General features: G+C 37.2%; 3 protein-coding genes across 3 annotated transcripts; all 3 read left to right on the forward strand.

The window, feature by feature from the left end:
• The first annotated feature begins 944 nt into the window (after positions 1 to 944).
• On the forward strand, positions 945 to 5,924 carry LOC130724593 (potassium channel AKT2/3-like). The gene is made up of 8 exons (XM_057575863.1): positions 945 to 1,254; positions 1,751 to 1,990; positions 2,192 to 2,509; positions 2,602 to 2,787; positions 3,048 to 3,123; positions 3,507 to 4,079; positions 4,488 to 4,600; positions 5,787 to 5,924. Exons 1-7 carry the CDS (start codon positions 1,045 to 1,047, stop codon positions 4,598 to 4,600), a joined length of 1,716 nt encoding a protein of 571 aa, XP_057431846.1. The 5' UTR covers positions 945 to 1,044; the 3' UTR covers positions 5,787 to 5,924.
• Positions 4,858 to 8,148, forward strand: LOC130725824 (protochlorophyllide-dependent translocon component 52, chloroplastic-like). Its single transcript, XM_057577013.1, has 6 exons — positions 4,858 to 4,944; positions 5,787 to 5,974; positions 6,312 to 6,585; positions 6,676 to 6,864; positions 7,220 to 7,410; positions 7,528 to 8,148. Exons 1-6 carry the CDS (start codon positions 4,858 to 4,860, stop codon positions 7,781 to 7,783), a joined length of 1,185 nt encoding a protein of 394 aa, XP_057432996.1. The 3' UTR covers positions 7,784 to 8,148.
• Positions 8,149 to 9,151: 1,003 nt separating this feature from the next.
• LOC130725825 (protochlorophyllide-dependent translocon component 52, chloroplastic-like) lies at positions 9,152 to 19,934 on the forward strand. Its single transcript, XM_057577014.1, has 10 exons — positions 9,152 to 9,789; positions 10,599 to 10,786; positions 11,121 to 11,206; positions 11,300 to 11,363; positions 14,316 to 14,429; positions 15,569 to 15,725; positions 16,624 to 16,797; positions 16,899 to 17,087; positions 19,012 to 19,311; positions 19,571 to 19,934. Exons 1-9 carry the CDS (start codon positions 9,265 to 9,267, stop codon positions 19,222 to 19,224), a joined length of 1,710 nt encoding a protein of 569 aa, XP_057432997.1. The 5' UTR covers positions 9,152 to 9,264; the 3' UTR covers positions 19,225 to 19,311; positions 19,571 to 19,934.
• Positions 19,935 to 20,872: the final 938 nt, after the last annotated feature.

Below are 20,872 nucleotides of genomic sequence, written 5' to 3' on the forward strand. Positions count from 1 at the left end.
TAATAACCTCCGATCCACTTCATATTTCTTAATTTTGTTTTTCTATTTTCTTCACACATTTGTGTTTCTTTTTGGATCTACAATCCAATTTTGAAAATTGGAGGTATAAAGAGATTATTTTCATTAAAATTGAATTATTACCAAATATGAAAACACAAGCATGTTTCATTATGTTCAAGATATGGTTTGTAAACCGGTCAGGTGTGCTATTGCAGAATTTGCATCGTGAATTTACGGAGGAAGAACGCGATTGAGAGAATGAGGAGGACTGTGATGTTTTCATTTTTAAATTTATTGGATTATATTGAAAATATTTTTTGAAATTATTGATTAACAATTTAAATAATAACTAATTATTAATGAAGAATATTTTTCGTCACTAAATTTGCCTCCATATAAAATGGGGTGGGGTGTAAAATTTAGATATGAATGAGGTAAAGTGTATTTCTAACAAACCTTGAGAGAGGTGAGTGTACTTTACTCTACAGATATATTAATCTATGAAGTGTACCACCACATGAAATAGCCAATTAGATTAAATCTCTTTTGATGCAATTTAAAACCTCTTAATTCGGTTAATTCGGTGTAGAGGTTCACAGGTAGAGTTAATTCGGTGTAGAGGCTTAGGGTAAAATAAAAATCGAACAAGTTATATTTAATTGATTTGGTTCAATTTTTCAATTTTTTGGTAGATAATACCTACTGTAATTTCAATTTTCAAAAATAGCCATATTTCTCTCCCAAAACAGGAGGCCACTTCAAGGCTCTACATATAATTAATTTTATTTTATAGAGGAACTCTTGCAATAATTAATTTTATTTTATAGAGTTAATTTTTTTTTTCGAAAACATAGCTTAGAATCTGATTTTTCATTTTATAGAGGAACTCTTGCAATAATTAATTTTATTTTATCCAAATCAATTCTTGTGCTTCTGGTGCAGGTAACACTTTTTTCAGTTCATTGCGCTGGGTGTCTATATTACCTGCTAGCTGAGTACCAAGGAAAGACATGGATTGGAGCTGCGTTCCCAAACTTCCGAGAGATGAGCCTTCGGGTGATCAGATACATTTCAGCTATCTACTGGTCCATCACCACCATGACTACAGTAGGTTATGGTGACCTCCATGATGTGAACACCATGGAAATGATCTTCATTATTTTCTACATGCTCTTCAACCTTGGTCTAACTGCTTACTTGATTGGTAACATGACAAATCTTGTTGTTGAAGGAACTCGCCGTACCATGGAATTTGTAAGTATTGCTTCACATTCATGTGACTTTTCTTCAGTTCACCCAGGTGATACAAACTTTAGAACATGTACTATGTAATTAGTTTATACTACATAGGTTATGGTTACCAAGAGTTGGAGATTTTGTCCTCCTATCTGTTATTCATAATTTGGAAAGGCATATAGTACCAGCACGTTTGAATCACTTTTAATCATCTAAGAATCACTTCTCCTTCCACAAAGCTACTCTTATAGCATGTTTGGTTCTGCAATGGGAAGCCTCATAATCACTTATGACAAGAAGCTATGGAGGTAGCTTCTGGAGCTACACCAATCCAAACATACTATTAGTAGTTTCTCTTAGGATCACTTCTCCTTTAAACGTGGAAACCCACTTGATTTCCAAACACGCAGTTAGGGTCTTGGCTTTCTACAGTAAATTATAAGTAACTGTGAGTCTGTGACTATTGTCTCATATAAACAACTTAATGCCATTGTCTATTGCATGACTGGTGCAGAGAAATAGCATTGAAACAGCATCGAACTTTGTGTGCCGAAATCGGTTGCCTCCAAGATTAAAAGAGCAGATCCTGGGGTACATGTGTCTAAGATTTAAGGCAGAGAGCTTGAATCAGCATCGCCTTATCGAACAGCTACCAAAGTCGATTTGCAAAAGCATCTGCCAGCATTTGTTTTTCCCAACTGTAGAGAAAGTCTATCTCTTCAAAGGAGTCTCAAAAGAAATTCTTGTGTCCCTTGTAAGAAACAAAAATATGATTCTAACAATTTGTTGGACCGACATTAATCATAGATCCCGTTTGTATGCATACCAAAGAGCACTTATTGGAGCTTATCTACTAGTAAAAGCATTGGATAGGCTGTGATACATTCTCTTTGGTCTGTATCCCAACGGGCTCATCATAGTAAGTAAATTGACAGGATAATTTGTGAATGTAAAGGTTGCAAAAATGAAGGCAGAGTACATACCCCCTAGAGAGGATGTTATCATGCAAAATGAAGCACCAGATGATGTTTACATTATAGTGTCAGGAGAAGTGGAAATCATTGATAATGTAATGGAAAGAGAGAGAATTTTAGGGACTTTACAAACAGAAGACATGTTTGGAGAAGTTGGTGCACTTTGTTGCAGACCTCAGAACTTTACCTACAGAACCAAGACTCTCACACAGCTCCTGAGGCTGAAAACCAGTGTTCTTATAGAAGCAATGCAAATTCAAAAAGAAGACAACATACAAATACTTAAAAATTTCCTTCAGGTAGTGTATACAATCTTTGGTTATTGGTTTGTGGCTTATTTGTCATAATGCTTTAGGTTCTGAAACTTATAGTGCATGTGATGCAAATGCAGCATTTCAAGCAGCTTAAGGATCTCAGTATCAGAGATTTGATGGTGGAGAATTTGGAAGAAGAGGACCCTAACATGGCTGTGAACTTGTTAACTGTGGCCTCCACAGGCAATGCTGCTTTTCTTGAGGAGCTTCTAAGAGCAGGATTGGATCCAGACATTGGAGACTCCAAAGGAAAAACCCCCTTGGTATGTTCATCTCTAATATTCAAGCTCTTAAAATCAAATTAAAATTACGCTCATTTTGTAAGCATTTTAAAATTGATCCTGCATCTCTGTTATCCATCTCATGGACTTTTTCTTCTATTTTTCCATGAATCTTTACCTGATAGTTTAACCTTTTAAAATGAATGCTTCCTTCATTTACTAATGATCACAGCAACTTTAAAACTAGTAAGAATAAGCAACAATTATTTATCAAAACTAACAAGTTGTTACTTGTTATGTAGCACATAGCAGCATCAAATGGGCATGAAGAGTGTGTTAGAGTCTTACACAGGCACACATGCAACATACATATAAGAGGTACAATATATGCATTCCACTATTCCCATTCTTACACATACTTTCCAATGAAATTTTCTTGATTATATTTCGAGTGAATATTCAATTTTGTCCCTGAAAAATATAGGGTCAGACAATTTAGCCTTTGAAAGATATAAATTGATATTCCATCCCTAAAACGTAAACTGAGTTCAATTTAGTCCCTGAAAAATGTGATCAAATTAATCTCTTGAAGATGAAAAGGTCTATCAGTGTTAACCCTGAATGGACTAAATTGAATCATTTTCTACCTTTTAAGGATGAAAATGACAATTTCCATCTCTAGGGACTAAAATGAACTAGAGTAACCAAATATTCTGTTATATTTCACATTCCTGTAGTGATTTGTATTCCATTGGTGTCAGATATCAATGGTGACACAGCAATATGGGATGCTATAGCATCAAAACACTACTCCATATTCCGGATCCTCTACCAGCTAGCTGCTCTCTCTGATCCACACACAGCAGGCAATCTCCTATGTACAGCAGCAAAAAGAAATGATTTAATAGTCATGAATGAGCTTTTGAAGCAAGGACTAAACATTGATTCGAAAGATCGCCATGGTAACACAGCTATCCAAATTGCCATGACAGAAAATCATGTAGACATGGTTCAGTTGCTTGTCATGAATGGCGCAGATGTCTCGGATGTGCATACTAATGAATTTTCTGCATTCAACTTAAATGAAATGCTGCAGAAGCGTGAAGTTGGACACCTAATTAATGTAAATGAGGCCATGTCCAGTGAGGATGTATTGAAGGGGCAACAATATCAAGAAGAGAAGGAGCATATTAGGGGAAGATCTAATGGACTAGTATGTCCAAGAGTAAGCATATATAGAGGTCACCCTGTAGTGAAAAGAGAAAGAGGTGTAATGGAAGCTGGGAAACTAATAAGGTTGCCTGATTCATTAGAGGAGCTCAAAACTATTGCAGGTACAATTTCAAATCTCAACAATTTAGTACTTACATAACATTATGAAAAATTTCCAGTTATCAAACCCTTCTATTCTTAAGTGGTTGTTAGATTCGGGTTCCCTGCAATCAGGGCAATTCTACATTCACTTCACAGTCAAGTAATCTCAACCGATGGATCAGTAAAATCGGTAAACAAAGATAAGCTTAAAAGTTCAGCTGTCCAATCTTAGATCAAACGGTTCAGATTCCTTAATTGAGTGATTTAGGAATTACTTGACCGCAGACCATCCAAATACATGGTTGTCTATATTTTATCCACCAAAATAAATTCTCTAGCTATTATTCTGCATATTGTTTGAGAAAGAAAATTTGCAGGTCTTATTACCCCATTAAACTTTTATCTGCATTTGGTATCTTCTTCAACAGGTGAAAAATTTGGATTTGATGCAAGGGATGCAATGGTGACAAATGATGAAGGAGCAGAAATAGACTGTATTGATGTGATCAGAGATAATGATAAAGTTTATATTTTTGAATAGGTTAGTGATGTAGAAAGTCAACTGTAAATATATGATCTCCCACAACAGAATTGCATGTTTCTCTTTTGTTTGTTAGTCATGTTGTTGCCTTCTTTTTGAACACACAAAGAAGTGGTCAGCTTGTTTTACAAAAATAAAAAGGAAGTGGTTTGGTTGGAAAGATTTTTCATCTGGCTCTGGCTTTATTTATAATTCATGGGTATTGACTTCTGATAACTATAAAATCATTTCCTACTATATGGAAAACTGAAAATATAATGGACACTGTTCTCAGCAGCAAACATAAAATCTTTGGAATTGTGGTGGTGCATCAGGCATTGGGATCACATTCAAGTTTACCTATGGTCCTAGATTACTTTTGAGAATCTGAGGGGAATAATCCCATATCTTGGCATATTGTCCTGCTTCACTTTCCTCCACCAACTTCCTTGCCTCCTTCCCAGACTTAAATCTTAATATTATCCAAATGCACTTGAAACTCTCATATAATCAAAATGCTGATTGTGATTCATATTAGGTTGTGTTCTAGAGACCTTTCTCCATCCACGGAGAATCTTCCATCCACATTCTTTCACTCTTCAAATTGCTCGGGGCCCTCTGATCATTCCTATGCTACTTAATCTATCTCCAACTGCATATAGTGTTATCCTTAAAAGTATTCTAAGTAACTCCATCTATAAACTCCATTCCTATCTCCAAAGACATATGTCTAAAACCAACCCCCTCATTATATAGTGGAAAAGTTCTTTTATCTCTTATGTAATCCTCATCATCTGTACTTAAGGGAATTCTTAACTCTTCACAATGTTAACTCAAATACCCTTCATTTGATAACCTCTCCGTCAATTAAATTGAGATCCCTCTACATGTTCAACATCTTTCATGTTCTAAGCATAATCCATTCTATCTTCCGTTCTATCAGGTACACTTAATCCAAAGTTGAGTTTTTGTAACCCTTTTTTCTCAAAATTGTTAAATGCCTCCAACTAAATTTCCTCTACTCGTGATCACTTGTGCAATAGACCAGAAGTATGAAATATATAAGGGTTGCAGTAGATTGATTCTTCTACTGTTTGTTATCTTCTCTCCCTCTCAGCCTAATAGTAATATGCTTTCTGAGTTAATTTCATGTTAATGTGCCTGGAACATTTCAATGCTTATTAGCTTTTCCTTAAAAAATTTGCAGGTTCATACCTTTAAAAATGCATGTGTAGCTGCTTACCCAAGCACTGTGCAAAATGATATCTTGTGGTTTTGGCCAAATACTGACCCTCAATTCAAAGATATTATTGCAACAAAAAGACCCCCCTTCATACCAGTCCTGGATGATCCATCGTATAGTAGATCAATGGCAACCAGAGATATTCCTTGTGGGTATGATTTCATGACTAGAACCTATGATATTTCCTGTTTTGTAGAACTCTTGCACATTTGTATACGGCTCACTACTTTCTTTGAACTAAGTAAAAAAATGGAAGCTCCTCTAATGTAATTGTTGCATGTAATATAATTATCTTAGCTGATTCTGGAAGATGTAAACACAAGCATTACATTAAGCATATCCGAGAGAGCTTTTCTCCTTTTCGTCTTTGACATGTTGGTATGATGAAATGTCTGCAAGAAAAAAAGAATATAATTTGCATGCTAGGCCACCAGAAACCATTTTCCCAACTTAGTATATTTTTCTAGCTGAATGAATGTGCAATTTCAGGTATGAGGTGCTGATTGAAAACCTTATGGATCCTTCACATATTCCATATACACACTATGGGTTTACGCGTGCACCAATACATATGTTGGGCTTGGTTAACTTAACAGATAAAGCTGATAGAGAAGGAGGAAAACCACTTGAATTGTCAATTGAAGAGTTTAATGTCAATGGTTTCAGAGCTAACCAGGGTTTGTTGTACAAAAGCAAATTTATGCCACCATGCATTTTTTATGCATATCATCCTGATGAAGATGCTTCATCTGCTGAAACCCAGGTGACATGTTTAGTATATATGGTCTTTAGATTAGATAATACCTAACCAGTTTTTAAGGGTGTTGCATAATATGTGTAAAACTTATTGCAGAAATCATTAGTTAAGAAGAAATCTGCAGTAGTCGTTGTTTGTATTCCAGTTAGTCCTGGTAAAAGCAGATTGATATGGAGCTTCCCAAGAAACTATGGAGTGTGGATTGACAAAATTGTACCACGATGGTTGTTCCATCTGAGACATAACCTGATTCTAGATTCAGATTTATATCTTCTCCATCTTGAGGTAATTGCTGATTTGCTGTAATGATTCATAAATTATAATTATATTGACTTGTTGGTTCCATCAGTCTCCTTTTTCATCTACAAGTTATTACAAGTTCTGATGATCCCATAAACAAAACTATCAACTGATTTAGAATATTTTGTTATCATATAGCACAATGACAGAAAAAAATTAGTTTTACCATAGCAATATCAAATTCAAATTCAATCCCTGGCTGGGGCATTTTTTCAACAGCTTAGGTTATTCTGTCTTTTTCTTAATAGTAACCATAGTGGTTGCTATGTGGACTTTATCCTTGTAAAAACAGAGAAAAAAGTTTGATTCCTCATGTTTGGTTATTAAACTCTTTTGATAGGAACATAAAATAATGGATGTTGGTCATGCCAATTGGAAAAATGCTTGTTTTGTGCCAACAAAGGCAGATACCTTTGTGATTGGTTTTAGAAAGTGGTTAAAGAAGTATGCAGGTGGTCAAGTTGATTGGAGAGGAAAATATAAGGGTGGGGTTCTTCCTCCAACACCTCCTAGAGAACAGCTTTTGGACAGGTAGTAACTCTCATAAGATTGAACTTGAACATGGAAACTTGGCCAAGGTCTCGGTTCCTGGCCAGTCCGGTTCTGAAAACATTTTGACATTCTTCATCACAAATGAAATTTCAACAGGTACTGGAGCCATGTTGTGAACTGCAGGAGTTGCAATTCTGCTTATAAGAGCCTCAAAGTGGTTGAAGTCATGTTGCAGATCATATCCGTTGCTTCAATTGGGATTTTTGCCACAATGAAGCAGGGTGGAATGTCAGTGGTAACAAGGAATTCAATGGTTGTATTTGCAGTACTATCATTTGCCTTGTCTCGATGGTTAGCTCACTTCATATACAAAAACTTCCATTATCATGACTACAACCATGCCTTTCGCTGAGGTGTGTTCCCAAAGTTCTTCATGTCCAACTATGTATGTATACAGTGAAGCTCTCCAAGAACAAAGCCACCAAATATAGGTACTTCGGAGGAGTGTGCATATATGTCAGTGTTTGAATCAAAGAAAAAATTATAAGTATGCAGTTTGATATTTTTGGAGGCATGGCACTGCTCCCTGTGGCACTCCTTCTTGATTACCGCACTGTTGCATTTAGTGTCAGAATACCACTGTATACTTCCTTGTTAGTTAAGTTACTAAATTGATAAGTATTGTTTCTTTTGTATTGTTTTTGTTTGCCTACAAAAAGGCAAGATACTGTATGAGAATCAGTATAAAAAATTGAATGCAAAGAAACATTTCTCTTACTCTCTCAAGGATTGTGAGTGTGTGTGAGTTCAAAAAATTTGTTCCCCTGATCTTAAATTGGCATAAGAGCTTGAGAACATGGTAATATGAGCGTCAAAAATAAATGTGAATCATCAGAGAGCTTTCACCCCACAACTAATTACAATATTGTTGGTTCAATCTCAAATAAGATGGGAAGCTTGATTCTATTGCAATTAGGTGGGTTACTCTTGTGAGATCCTAATTGTATTGAGCCTTTGGGCTTACCAGGATTGCCTGGACTACTAATGCAATTAGGTTTTTGGACCAAAAATAGAAGATCACAAATATGTGAAGCTTTATTGAACCAGATACAATAAGGGAAACCTTCTTACTTTGACCAAAAAAAAAGGGGATGAGAGTTGATGACACTGTTCATCAAGGTGTAGATTATTCGAACCACAATGTGTGGCGTCGTGGTTAGCTCACTTTATCCTTAACCATGAGATTAGAGATTCAATCTTCGGTCACGGGAATGAAGCGCATTTTGTGATTAGCTATTTACCACTTAGTACGAGTATTTGCGGTGAGAGAATTAGCCATCACTGTCAGCGGTGGATACTCTCGTCTAACAAAAATTTATAAATTATTCAGATTGGTAAAATTGCAAATGTTAGAATCTTATTGAAGTTGTCATATAAAGGATATAAAGGAGTATAATTACATGAGTCAATTTTTTGTATAATAACATTTGGTAACATACAAATACGTTGCTAAATCAACATATTTGGGTTGAGGATTGTCATAGATACCTTTCTTTGCTTATGATGTTGAACACTATGTTTCAGTTGGTTAATTGATTTCTTATTTCCTCAAATAAAAATGAATGAGCTGACATGGAAAAATATACAGATCTTATATCCAGCTCATAATTTCAATTTCAATAAAATACAAATACACACTCATGTCCAAATAAATTGTAAAAAAAAAATTAAAAAAAAAATTTCTAACAATCTCTTATCCTTTAGTTTGTTCTTGTGGCTCTTGATCACACACGCAGCCTTGTGATCACTCATCAAGTTATTCAGTTTCACTTCATTACATGTTCAAGTGTTCTCCTTAATCTGTTGCCACTTTCCTGTCTTGTAGAAGACAACATGGAAGCTGCAGTAGCTTTCTCTGTTCGTTCACTTCACATTCCAACACCACTCGAATCATCAACCCCACTTAGGAAATCCATGTTCTTGAGCACACAACTGAATCCACCACTTTCATTAGTTCATGGGATCACTTCAAAATCCAAGCTTTTCACTGCATTATCACCCACTCAGCTGACAGAAGAATCCAGTAGTAATAATCTTCCTGAGGATGAGCCAGAAGTTGAAGCCAATTCAGAGAAATTTGACTGGTACTCACAGTGGTACCCTCTGATGCCAATTTGTGACCTGGACAAGAGGGCACCTCATGCCAAGAAGGTGCTGGGAATTGATGTGGTTGTGTGGTGGGATAGGAATGAGGGTGCATGGCAGGTGTTTGATGATGCTTGTCCTCATAGATTGGCACCTTTGTCTGAAGGAAGGATTGATCAATGGGGTAGGTTGCAGTGTGTGTACCATGGTTGGTGCTTTAATGGCTCAGGAGATTGCAAGTTTATTCCTCAGGCACCCCCTGAAGGCCCTCCGGTAATTACTCTTGAATCTTTGATCATAATTACTAGTTAGTATGTTGTTGTAATGTGGTTTATTTTATTGAACAATTCTATGCTTCATTTCCTGTGTAGCTAGTAGCCGGAACACATTTGAAAATTCTGTTTTAACTAAACTTTCAGTAGTCCCTGCCATCATAAGATTGTAACTTGCTTGCATGTTTGGATACACGGTAGAAAAGGTCAAGCCAAAGTCAAGGTGGACATAAGCAATTTCCCTTAGAACTGTCCACCATGATTTTGGCCTCACTGTGGTTTTCCACCGTGTATACAGACATGCATGCAAGTTACAATCTTTTGATTGTCATAATTGATAACGCCCCAGGTAAAATTTTAAGGTGGGATCATATTGGCCTCAACTCTTACATATCCTTCTAGTTGAAAAATAACATCTCAGAAAAATTGGGGGAAAAAACTCTTAGCTAGTGAATGTATGTTGGTCAAATACGGGTCTTATCGCATTTATCTAATGATGAGCAGGTTGTGTGACTCTTTTTGAAACTCAGGAGGTAAATCATACATGATCCAGATCCAGAGCTTGTGTTTTTGTACCTCGTTTTTCTCAAAATCTTTAAATGCCACCAACTCAGTTTCTTCTACTTGTAATTCCTTGTGCAATCAACTAAAACTATGGAATCTAGATTGGTTGCAGTAGATTGATTCTTCCATTGCTTGTTATCTTGTCTTCCTCTCAGCCTAATAGTAATATGCTTTCTGAGTTAACTTCATGTTAATGTGTGTGGAACATCCGAAGCTCATTCGCTTTTGCCTTAAAAAAATGTGCAGGTTCATACGTTCAAAAAAGCATGTGTCGCTGCTTACCCAAGTACTGTGCAGAATGATATCTTGTGGTTTTGGCCAAATACTGACCCTCAATACAAAGATATCATTGAAAGAAAAAGACCCCCCTACATACCAGAGCTAGATGATCCATCGTATACTAGATTAATGGGAAACAGAGATATTACTTATGGGTATGATTTTAAGACTAGAACCTATGATATTTCCTGTTTTGTATAACTCTAGACATCTGTACATGAGCTCACTTTCTTTGACCTAAGAAAAAAAAATGGAAGCTCCTCTAATGTAATTGTTTTTGGTTGATAATTATATAATTATGTTAGCTGATTCTGGAAGATTCAAACACAAAAATTACATTATGCATATCAAGAGAGTTTTCTCCTATTTGTCTTTGACATGTTGTGATGAAATATCTGCAAGAAAAAATATATAATTTTCATTCTAGGGCATGAAAACCATATTCTCAACTTAGTATATTTTTCTAATTAAATGAATATGCAATTTCAGGTATGAGGTTCTGATTGAAAACCTTATGGACCCTTCACATGTTCCATACGCACACTATGGACTAATGCGTACACAACAACCGAAAGGCAGGCATATAAGATAAATCTTTTTAACACCACTACATTTCTGTTTACTTGATATATGGCACTTACATGTGTAGGTGTTGTTTAACTTAACAGTGAAAGTGATGAACTCACAGAAATGCTACTGGTTTATTGAAGAAAATAGAGACTCAATCCTCAAGTACTGAGGTTGAATTCTCAGGAATTACACAGAAGAATCAAGAACACTACAAGAACCCTAGCCTCTGGAATTCGAGATCCAGAATCTCCCAAATCCTAACCAACTGAAAAACTGCCTCAACTGAATGACCCAATCCCTATTTATACTAATTGCTAGCTGTCTAACAGAATTGTATTGCTGACATCAGCATAACAGCTAAGCAGCTATATTAGAAGTAACCTTCTAAGGCTTACTTCCCTTATGTTTCCTAGTATATACCTTTGTAAACCTAGACTTAGGTATTTTAGGTATAAAACTATCATCAATACCCCCCCAGAAGTACCACCTTGTCCTCAAGGGGAAAGGTGGGAAAAGCTTCATGAATCTTCTCAGCTGATTCCCAGCTATTCTCACAAGCAGGAAGGGACTGCCACTGAATAAGCACTTCCACAACTCCCTGGGTTAATTCTCTGACAGCAAGCACTTCCTCCGGTTCAACCAGCAGCTCATGGTCCTCAGTCAAAACAGGAGGCAAGTCCTGAACTTGGAAACCAGTACCAATTGCTTTCTTGAGTAAGGAGACATGGAAAACTGGATGTATGCGACTGGTAAGAGGCAAATCCAATCTATAAGCAACAGTACCAATCCTAGCAGCCACAGGAAAAGGGCCATAAAACCTAGGACTGAGCTTCTCATTAAGCTTCTTAGCTAGGGATCTTCTTCTATAGGGCTGAAGCTTGAGATAAACCAAGTCCCCCACTTGATATTCAACATCCCTCCTGGATTTGTTAGCAAATTTCCTCATCATGTCTTGGGACTTCAAAAGATTAGCTCTCAAATCCCCTAATAGTTCATCCCTGTCAGCTTGTAACACATTCACAGCCTCCAACTTAGAAGGAATTGTAGTGCCATGGAGTAGCAAAGGGGGGTCCCTCCCATAAAGAGCCTGAAAAGGAGACATTTTTGTAGACCTATTGTAGTTGCTATTAAACCAAAACTCAGCCCAAGGTAAGCAAGTAACCCACTGTTTTGGTCTAGAGCCAGTCAAGCATCTAAGATAAACTTCAAGGCATCTATTCACAACTTCTGTCTGGCCATCAGTTTGGGGATGATAGGCAGAGCTATACTTCAGTTTAGTCCCTGAAAGTCTAAACAATTCTTTCCAGAAGCTACTCAGGAAAACTGAATCCCTATCAGAAACAATAGTAGTAGGAAAACCATGAAGTCTCACCACTTCTTGTAAGAAGGCAGCAGCTACATCAGGAGCTGTGTAGGGGTGACTGAGAGGAACAAAATGTGCATACTTTGTCAACCTATCCACCACCACTAAGATAGTGTCCTTCCCTTTAGACTTAGGAAGCCCACCAATGAAGTCCATGGACACATCAGTCCACACTTGAGTGGGAATAGGCAAGGGTTGAAGTAATCCTGCAGGAGACAAGTTATCAACCTTGTTCTGCTGACAAACTTCACATTGAGCCACAAAATCCTTGATGTCCCCTTTCATTCCCTCCCAATAAACCACTGCAGCCAACCTCCTATAAGTTCTGAAAAAACCAGAATGTCCTCCAACCAAAGAAGCATGGAATTCCTTGCACAAGATAGGAATCTTGTTAGAGAGTTTAGGCAAAACCAACTTGCCTTTGTAATACAATCTGTGGTCTCTCAAGGTGTATCCCCTATGAGAATCAGGATCCACAATCAAATCCTGCATAATAGCCTGTAATTTATCATCTTGCATGAGTTCAGCTTGCCATTCCTCTAGATCATTAACCTTAATGACTGATAGTGCGCAATAAGAACTTCTCCTGGACATTGCATCTGCTGCTGAATTGTCCTTCCCAGGCTTGTATTGAATCTCAAAATCATAACCAGCCAGTTTGGAAATCCATTTAAACTGTTCCTCCCCCAGCACTTGTTGTTCAGTAAGGAACTTAAGACTCTTTTGATCAGTTCTGATTATAAAATGCCTACCCATGAGATAATGCCTCCATCTCTGAACAGCTCTCACCACAGCCATCAATTCTCTCACATAAACTGACTTGGCCTGACTCCTATCAGATAAGGTTGCACTCCAAAAAGCCAAAGGTTTGCCTTCTTGAGATAAAACTGCCCCTAAACCAGTTCCAGATGCATCAGTTTCCAGGACAAATACCTTGGAAAAATCTGGAACAGCAAGGGAAGGTAATTCAGTGAGAGCTTGCTTCAAGGCTTCAAAAGCCTTTTGTGGTTCTGCTCCCCATAAGAAGCTGTCTTTCTTGAGTAACTGAGTCAATGGCCTGGCAATTTTGCCATAATCCCTTACAAATCTCCTGTAATATCCAGTGAGTCCTAGGAAACCTCTTAAACTCTTCAAATCCTTAGGTACTGGCCACATCCACATTGCCTCAAGTTTCTTTGGGTCAGCAGCTACTGTTCCAGCAGAGAGTATATGGCCCAAATACTCAATTTGTTGCCTGCCAAACACACTTTTCTTTCCATTGATCTTTAGATCTTGCTGCTCCATCAATTGTAGTACTTGAGTGAGGTGAAAAACATGTTCTTCCATAGTGAGGCTGTAAACCAATATGTCATCAAAGAAAACCAAAGCATACTTCCTTAAGACTGGCCTCAGAACCTCATTCATTAGTGCTTGGAAAGTGGAAGGAGCATTAGTTAGTCCAAAAGGCATTACTATGAATTCATAATGCCCTTCATGAGTCCTAAATGCTGTCTGCTCTACATCCTCAGCCTTCATCATGATTTGGTGGTAACCAGATTTCAGGTCTATCTTGGAAAACACCCTAGCTGGGCCAATCTCATCCAACAGCTCATCTATCACAGGAATAGGAAATTTATTGGGCACTGTCACCTTATTTAATGCCCTGTAATCCACACAAAATCTCCAGCTTCCATCCTTCTTCCGAACCAAGATCACCGGGCTGGAATAAGGACTAATGCTAGGCCTTATTATGCCTGCATTCAACATCTCAGCTACAAGCTTTTCTATCTCATTCTTTTGATAATGGGGATATCTATAAGGCCTGATATTAGGAATTTGAGCCCCCTCTTTCAGGTGTATGGCATGATCATGCCTTCTATTAGGAGGTAACTCTGTAGGAGAGGCAAACAAAGTAGGGAATTGCTGCAAAACTGTCTTTAATTCAGCTGGTGTCTCCTCAGCAACTGCTTCTTCTTTCTCTAGCAGCTGGTAATGTAACATATATCCCTCCCCTTGCTGCTGTATTGTTTTGACAAAAGAGTTCATGGATACCTTTTTCTTCAAAAGCTCAGGTTCCCCTCTTAACTTCACTTTCTGGTTTCCTAACTTGAATTGCAGGGTGAGCTTCTCAAAGTTGGCCTTAATATCTCCCAACCCAGCGAGCCATTCCAGCCCCAAAACCACATCTACTCCTTTCAAATCAAAAAGATAGAAGTCCTGAACCACTTCTATGCCTTGTATCTGAATTCTTACCTGTTTGCAAACTCCTTTTCCCTCCACCTTATGCCCATCCCCAACCTCTACAGTGTATGTGGAAGTAGTGGTGATAACAAGTCCCAATTTCCTAGCTATAGCTCCTGAAATGAAGTTATGAGTTGCCCCACAATCTACAAGAACTATAATTCTGGTTCCCAACAACCCTCCCCACACCTTGAGGGACATTCTTGTGGAAATTCCCTGTATACTGAGCAATGAGAGATGCTTGTACTCCAACACCTCTTCTGAATTTTCGAGCAACAACTCATATTCCTCCATATCAGCTCCCTCTTCCCCCTCAGCCAGCAACATGACTCTAAATTGCTTGTTTTTGCACACATGATTCTGACCAAACTTCTCCTCACACCTGAAACATTCTCCTTTCCTAATCTTTTCCCTCATCTCCTCACTTGTTAGCCTCCTAAATGGGTTGCCTCTATGTGTTTTATTAACAGACTTGTCATTAACACTTCCACTAGAGGAATTTGACCCGTGTTACTGAATTTCCTCCACTCTTCACACCAGATTCAACTGTAACAGTTTTATGATAAGTTGAAGGTTTAAAATTGGACTTGTAGGAGTTATTATACCTGGCAGAACCATTGGTTCCAGCTTTGCTCACTGCCATATTCTTCTTTTCCACCATCAAAGCCTTCCTTACCATAGCAGCTAGTGTGTCAGGTTCATAGAGCTTGATTTCTGCTGAAATCTCCTCCTTTAAGCCATTGACAAATATGTCCATGAAGTTTTCTTCACCCACTCCTCTCAGCATTCCTGCAAACCTTTCAAACTGCTCCACAAACTCCTCTACACTCCCTTCTTGCTTGAGTGCCAAGATTGCTGCAAAAGGATTTGAAGCTGCTGCAAGTTGGAACCTGGCTAGCAGTGCTTCCTTGAACTTGTCCCAAGTTGTGGCAGTGTTGCTGGTTTCCCACCATTGATACCAGCTAAGTGCTTTTCCATCCAATGCAACCATAATTGCTTGGACCTTTTCTTCTTCAGTAGCTCCCTTAAGCTTGAAGTACCTTTCCAATTTCTGAATCCAACTATAGGCATCTTCATCTCCTTGGAAAACTGGAATCTCCAATTTCCTCCATCGCTCAGTGTGAGAAACCTCAGAACGCAACTCATTCACTGTATCTCCTTGATCATCACCTTCACTCTCTGTTCCTTCGATCGTTTTCTCCTCCCCTGTTCTGCGATGAAATTTCCCTGTGCGTTCTTCGCTCCCTTTCTCACCGTCACTCTTCGCAGCAAGATTCTCCACAATCTTCTCCAATGCGCGAAACCGCTCCTCAGTTCTCTCGCGCTCAATCGCGCGCTCCCGGCGCTCTTCCTCTCGAATTCGACGATCCTCTTCTCTGTCGCGACTCATCAACTCGATGAGTCTCTCGATTGCATCAACACGAGACTCCATTCTACTAGCAACCATAGAATGGTACCACAGCTCCTGGATGGAGCTCTGATACCAATTGATGAACTCACAGAAATGCTACTGGTTTATTGAAGAAAACAGAGACTCAATCCTCAAGTACTGAGGTTGAATTCTCAGGAATTACACAGAAGAATCAAGAACACTACAAGAACCCTAGCCTCTGGAATTCGAGATCCAGAATCTCCCAAATCCTAACCAACTGAAAAACTGCCTCAACTGAATGACCCAATCCCTATTTATACTAATTGCTAGCTGTCTAACAGAATTGTATTGCTGACATCAGCATAACAGCTAAGCAGCTATATTAGAAGTAACCTTCTAAGGCTTACTTCCCTTATGTTTCCTAGTATATACCTTTGTAAACCTAGACTTAGGTATTTTAGGTATAAAACTATCATCAGAAAGCTGATAGAGAAGGGGGCAGGCCACTTGAATTGTCAATTGAAAAGCTAGATATCAATGGTTTCAGCGCAGATCAGGGTTGGAGCAAAAGCAAATTTATGCCACCATGCATTTTCTATGCATATACTCCAGATCAACCTGCATCATCTGCTGAAACTAAGGTAACTTGTTTAGTAGATATGGTTTTTAGATTACAATTAATAGCCGGCCAGTTTTATAAGGTTGTTGCGTAATATCATATTATGTGTTAAACTTAATGCAGAAACCATCATTTCAGAAGAAATTTGGTTTGATCTTCATTTGTGTTCCAGTTAGTCCTGGTAATAGCAGATTAATATGGTGCTTCCCGAGAAACTTTGGACTGTGGATTGACAAGATTGTGCCTCGATGGATGTTCCATGTGGGACAAAACCTGATTCTAGATTCAGATTTATATCTTCTCCATCTTGAGGTAATTCCTATAATGATTCATAAATTATATGTTCTGTTGACTTGGTAGTTCTATCAGTCTGCTTTTTCCTCTACGCGTTATTATAAATTATACTGATCAAATAAACTAAACTATCACACTGACAGATTTAGAATATTCTTTTAAACCGCTACTTCAGCCAACATATATAGCCCAGGTTATTCTGCTTTTTTTTTAGTTCATAAGGCCAACGGCGGCAAAATTTCTGATCAAAATATTAGGTGATGATATTTTCACTAAAATGCTTGGTATTTGTAAGCATAGTGGTTGCATTCAAGTGGTATTTTAGGTTAGATGTAAATAGTGCATTCATATTCTCTACCTAAATTATTTTTCTGCTGGTCGAATTGTTGAGGAAGATTTTATCTTAGATTGTAGCTAATAAATAAGTCAATATTACAATCTATACTTCAGCTTTTATGATTGAATGTCTTTTAGAATAGTGAAAAAATTTCTCAACAATGATGCAAATATCAAAGTCTTACTAATTTATGTTTTAACAACCAACAAACCACCCGTTTGCTCTGAATGCTACTAACATAACATGAATTCTAAACTGATTAGAATACTAATACTCCCATGCTACCCTTTAAGATCAAATTTATCACTTAAAGAAAATGACTTGAAGCTCTTTAATTGGCTCCATAGTCCAAATAAAATTTTCTGGAGAGACAGCACAATAAAATGCAGTATCCAACTCCAGATGACTGTGGGTGAGATAACAAAATGAGAATGATGACATACATGCTGTTTGAAGTGTTGCATGATTGAGGAGGTGAAGGCAGCATCTCATGTAGCTAAGTTTTTATTGGCAAGAATTTGGGTCCTAATTGATTATTCCCCCTAAGTCCAGTGGAGTGTCAGTTCATTTACTGACTATGAAGGAGGCGAAGAATCAGAGTCAGAAGCCACTGTGGTCAGGGAAGATAAAATCTGTCAGAAAAGTGTCCAATTCCATAAGGTGCAGCCATTGCTGTGGGTCGGAGAAGTAGTAAAATAATGATAACATTTAGGACAGTAGAATGGGAGTAATACCTATCGTTGGTGAAAGAAGAAGATTTACCTTGAATAATACAGAAAATAGTCTTTGAGTTTCCTTCTAACGATGGGTTGATGGTCGTTAAAAAGATAAAAGAAGACAACTAAGAACTAAGAAGGTTGGTTATGAAAATTAGGATGGAACATATGGGAACTTGATGGAATGATGTGGACTGTATTTTAGAACGAAGCCGCTTATGGAGTAAAGTTTTTGGAGTGATATTGACTCATAGGAATTCAACATGTGGCATTATTGACAAGGCATAAAATGTGTTTCATAATATAGATATAGATATTGGTAATGTATTCATGAACTAAAGTAAGAAAACTAGAACAAGAAAAACCTAATAACATTTCAAACATAACAGGACTCATGAAACGATAAGAATAATATTCTAAAATGAAGCATTGGCTGAACTCTGTTTATATTTCATTTCCCTTGGGGTTCAGGTCTCTTTTTCCTTTCTGTCTTTGCTTGGGAATGACACGCATGCTTAGGACTGGGATACTTAGTTCAACTAGATGGGAGCATGACCAACGTGATACTTGACGAAGTGTTACATACAGACCTTTTGCTATTCCTTTCTCTATTGGACCCAGCACACGGATGATGGATGATTGGAAGGGGATCAGGACAGTTAATTTTCTGGCAAGTTTCAACATGGTTGGCACACCTAAGCTTTGAATAAAAATAGAAACTGGCCCCAAGCTTATATGATGATTAAAATGTTATGTTGAATTTTTTTTCCTGATAAAAATAACTCAATTTGTTCTCCTGTTTATTTTTTAACAATATCTGTGCTGTCTGAGATTTCATGTCATTTAACTAACTGTAACTTTTATACTATCTTTCCTTTGGGATGTGCAGAAAGGTGCTTTCAGCATTGCTGCAAAGACAAATGCACCAGTGGTTCCGATTACCCTTATTGGAACTGGCCAAATCATGCCTCCAGGGTGGGAGGGTATAGTGAACCCAGGTTCCGTGAAAGTTGTTATACATAAACCAATAGATGGAAAAGATGCTGAAATGTTATGCAAAGAAGCTAGGAAGGCGATTGCTAGTGTCCTGACTGAAACCTGAGGAAATGTACGACAAAAGAGTTCTTTTTTCATCTCTATTGCATGAGAGTCAAACCAAACCCCCTGTTCCTTGAAATGATTTGGGAAGGTAAATAATCAAAAGCTGGTCTCATTCATTGATGAGAGACCATTGGTACCTTGTAGCAAGTAAATTTCAATATTGTTTAGTTCAACTGGGGCCAAATATGATATTATTTAGGTTTAGATGCACAATTCATCACTGTTATAATTATAAAGATCCAAATTTTGCAAGTTAGTCTTGTGTGTCCTTTTTAGGAGGGGGTTTGGTTGAAAACTTGAAATGAAGTATGTTTATACTAAAATTTTTGTCACTTCATGTGGTGCAGGAATGCTTTGCTTAGGTGGAATGGAACTATAATTCATGTTGGGGCACCAGGTGTACTAGCTTTGAGTTTGCACCTGTTCAGCCATTGAGGTTCTTTCTTGAAGCTTCATCAGTCCTATTGTTCTTCCACGTTTTTCTTCTGGTAGGGAGGGAGGGGGTGCAGTGAGGTTTTTCTGTGCATCTGCTGTGTCAGATGGTTGAGTAACTGTATCTAACTACCTATATATCTACTGAAAATTTTGCGATTTTAGGAAAATGAGTATAGGAATATGAAGCATTTACAGTCCACACACGGTTTTGCAATAAACTTTCTATACATTCACACACCACTTTCTCTTCTATTCAATTTTTAATCACTTTCTCTTCGTATAGGTCTTCTTTTTCTGTCACATCATTTATCATTTTATCTTATCTCTCATTTCACTCTCTTATATTCATATCTCTTTGTGGTTGTGAGTGAGTTTGGTGTGTTAATAAAAGAAACTTCCTTTTGCTACAACCAATTTCTGTATACAGTTTGGCAAACAGCTTAGTAGATTTCTAATATCATGATAAAATAGCCAGTTGTTTTTTCATTCCACAAGTGAATGTTTTACATTATAAGTTTGTTTTAACAGTTTTGTTAGATAAAAATTTAGCAGTGCAAATAATTATTTAGACAAGTTATTTAATTAGAAGTTGATCTGTATATTTATAACTATTTTTTGATGCATGCATGTATATAATGTTATAATTAATATTAGTAATTAATAAGAATTGCTCAGACTACTTTACAATGCAAATTTTTAACTTTTCCTTCTTATAATTGTGGATTGATTGAAAAAGCCACAAAGGTAATTGACATTGGTTGATAGGAATTATGCTGCTTCCCCTTATTTTTGGTCTCTTGCCCAATCATATAACCAGTGCATCTGACTCATTCAATAATTGTAAGTAAATTGAGCAGGATGCTCTTCTATATAAGGAATTATCAATATACACTTTATTTTAAGGTGATATTTGGTGCATGTAATCTGGTTCAAATTTCAGGATTGAAGTTGAAATTTAACCTTTTGATTGTCATTACCTTGGTGAAATTCGTGTCTAATTCAATATAATTGAGAAACAAATAATTTTATTATATTAATTCTTAACTCAAATTCACACAATTACGATTTTAAGTGCTAAAAAAGAAATTAATATTTAGATTTTTTAAGTATTTGAATGTTATCATAACTTTAAGATAAAATCAAATTTTCATGTTTCCTATATATTGCATGGTATAAATTATGGATGGGAAATGTTTTTGTTTGTGAATTGAAAA

This window comes from Lotus japonicus, chromosome 6 (assembly GCF_012489685.1).
Source record: "Lotus japonicus ecotype B-129 chromosome 6, LjGifu_v1.2".
NCBI classification, from domain to species: Eukaryota; Viridiplantae; Streptophyta; class Magnoliopsida; order Fabales; family Fabaceae; genus Lotus; species Lotus japonicus.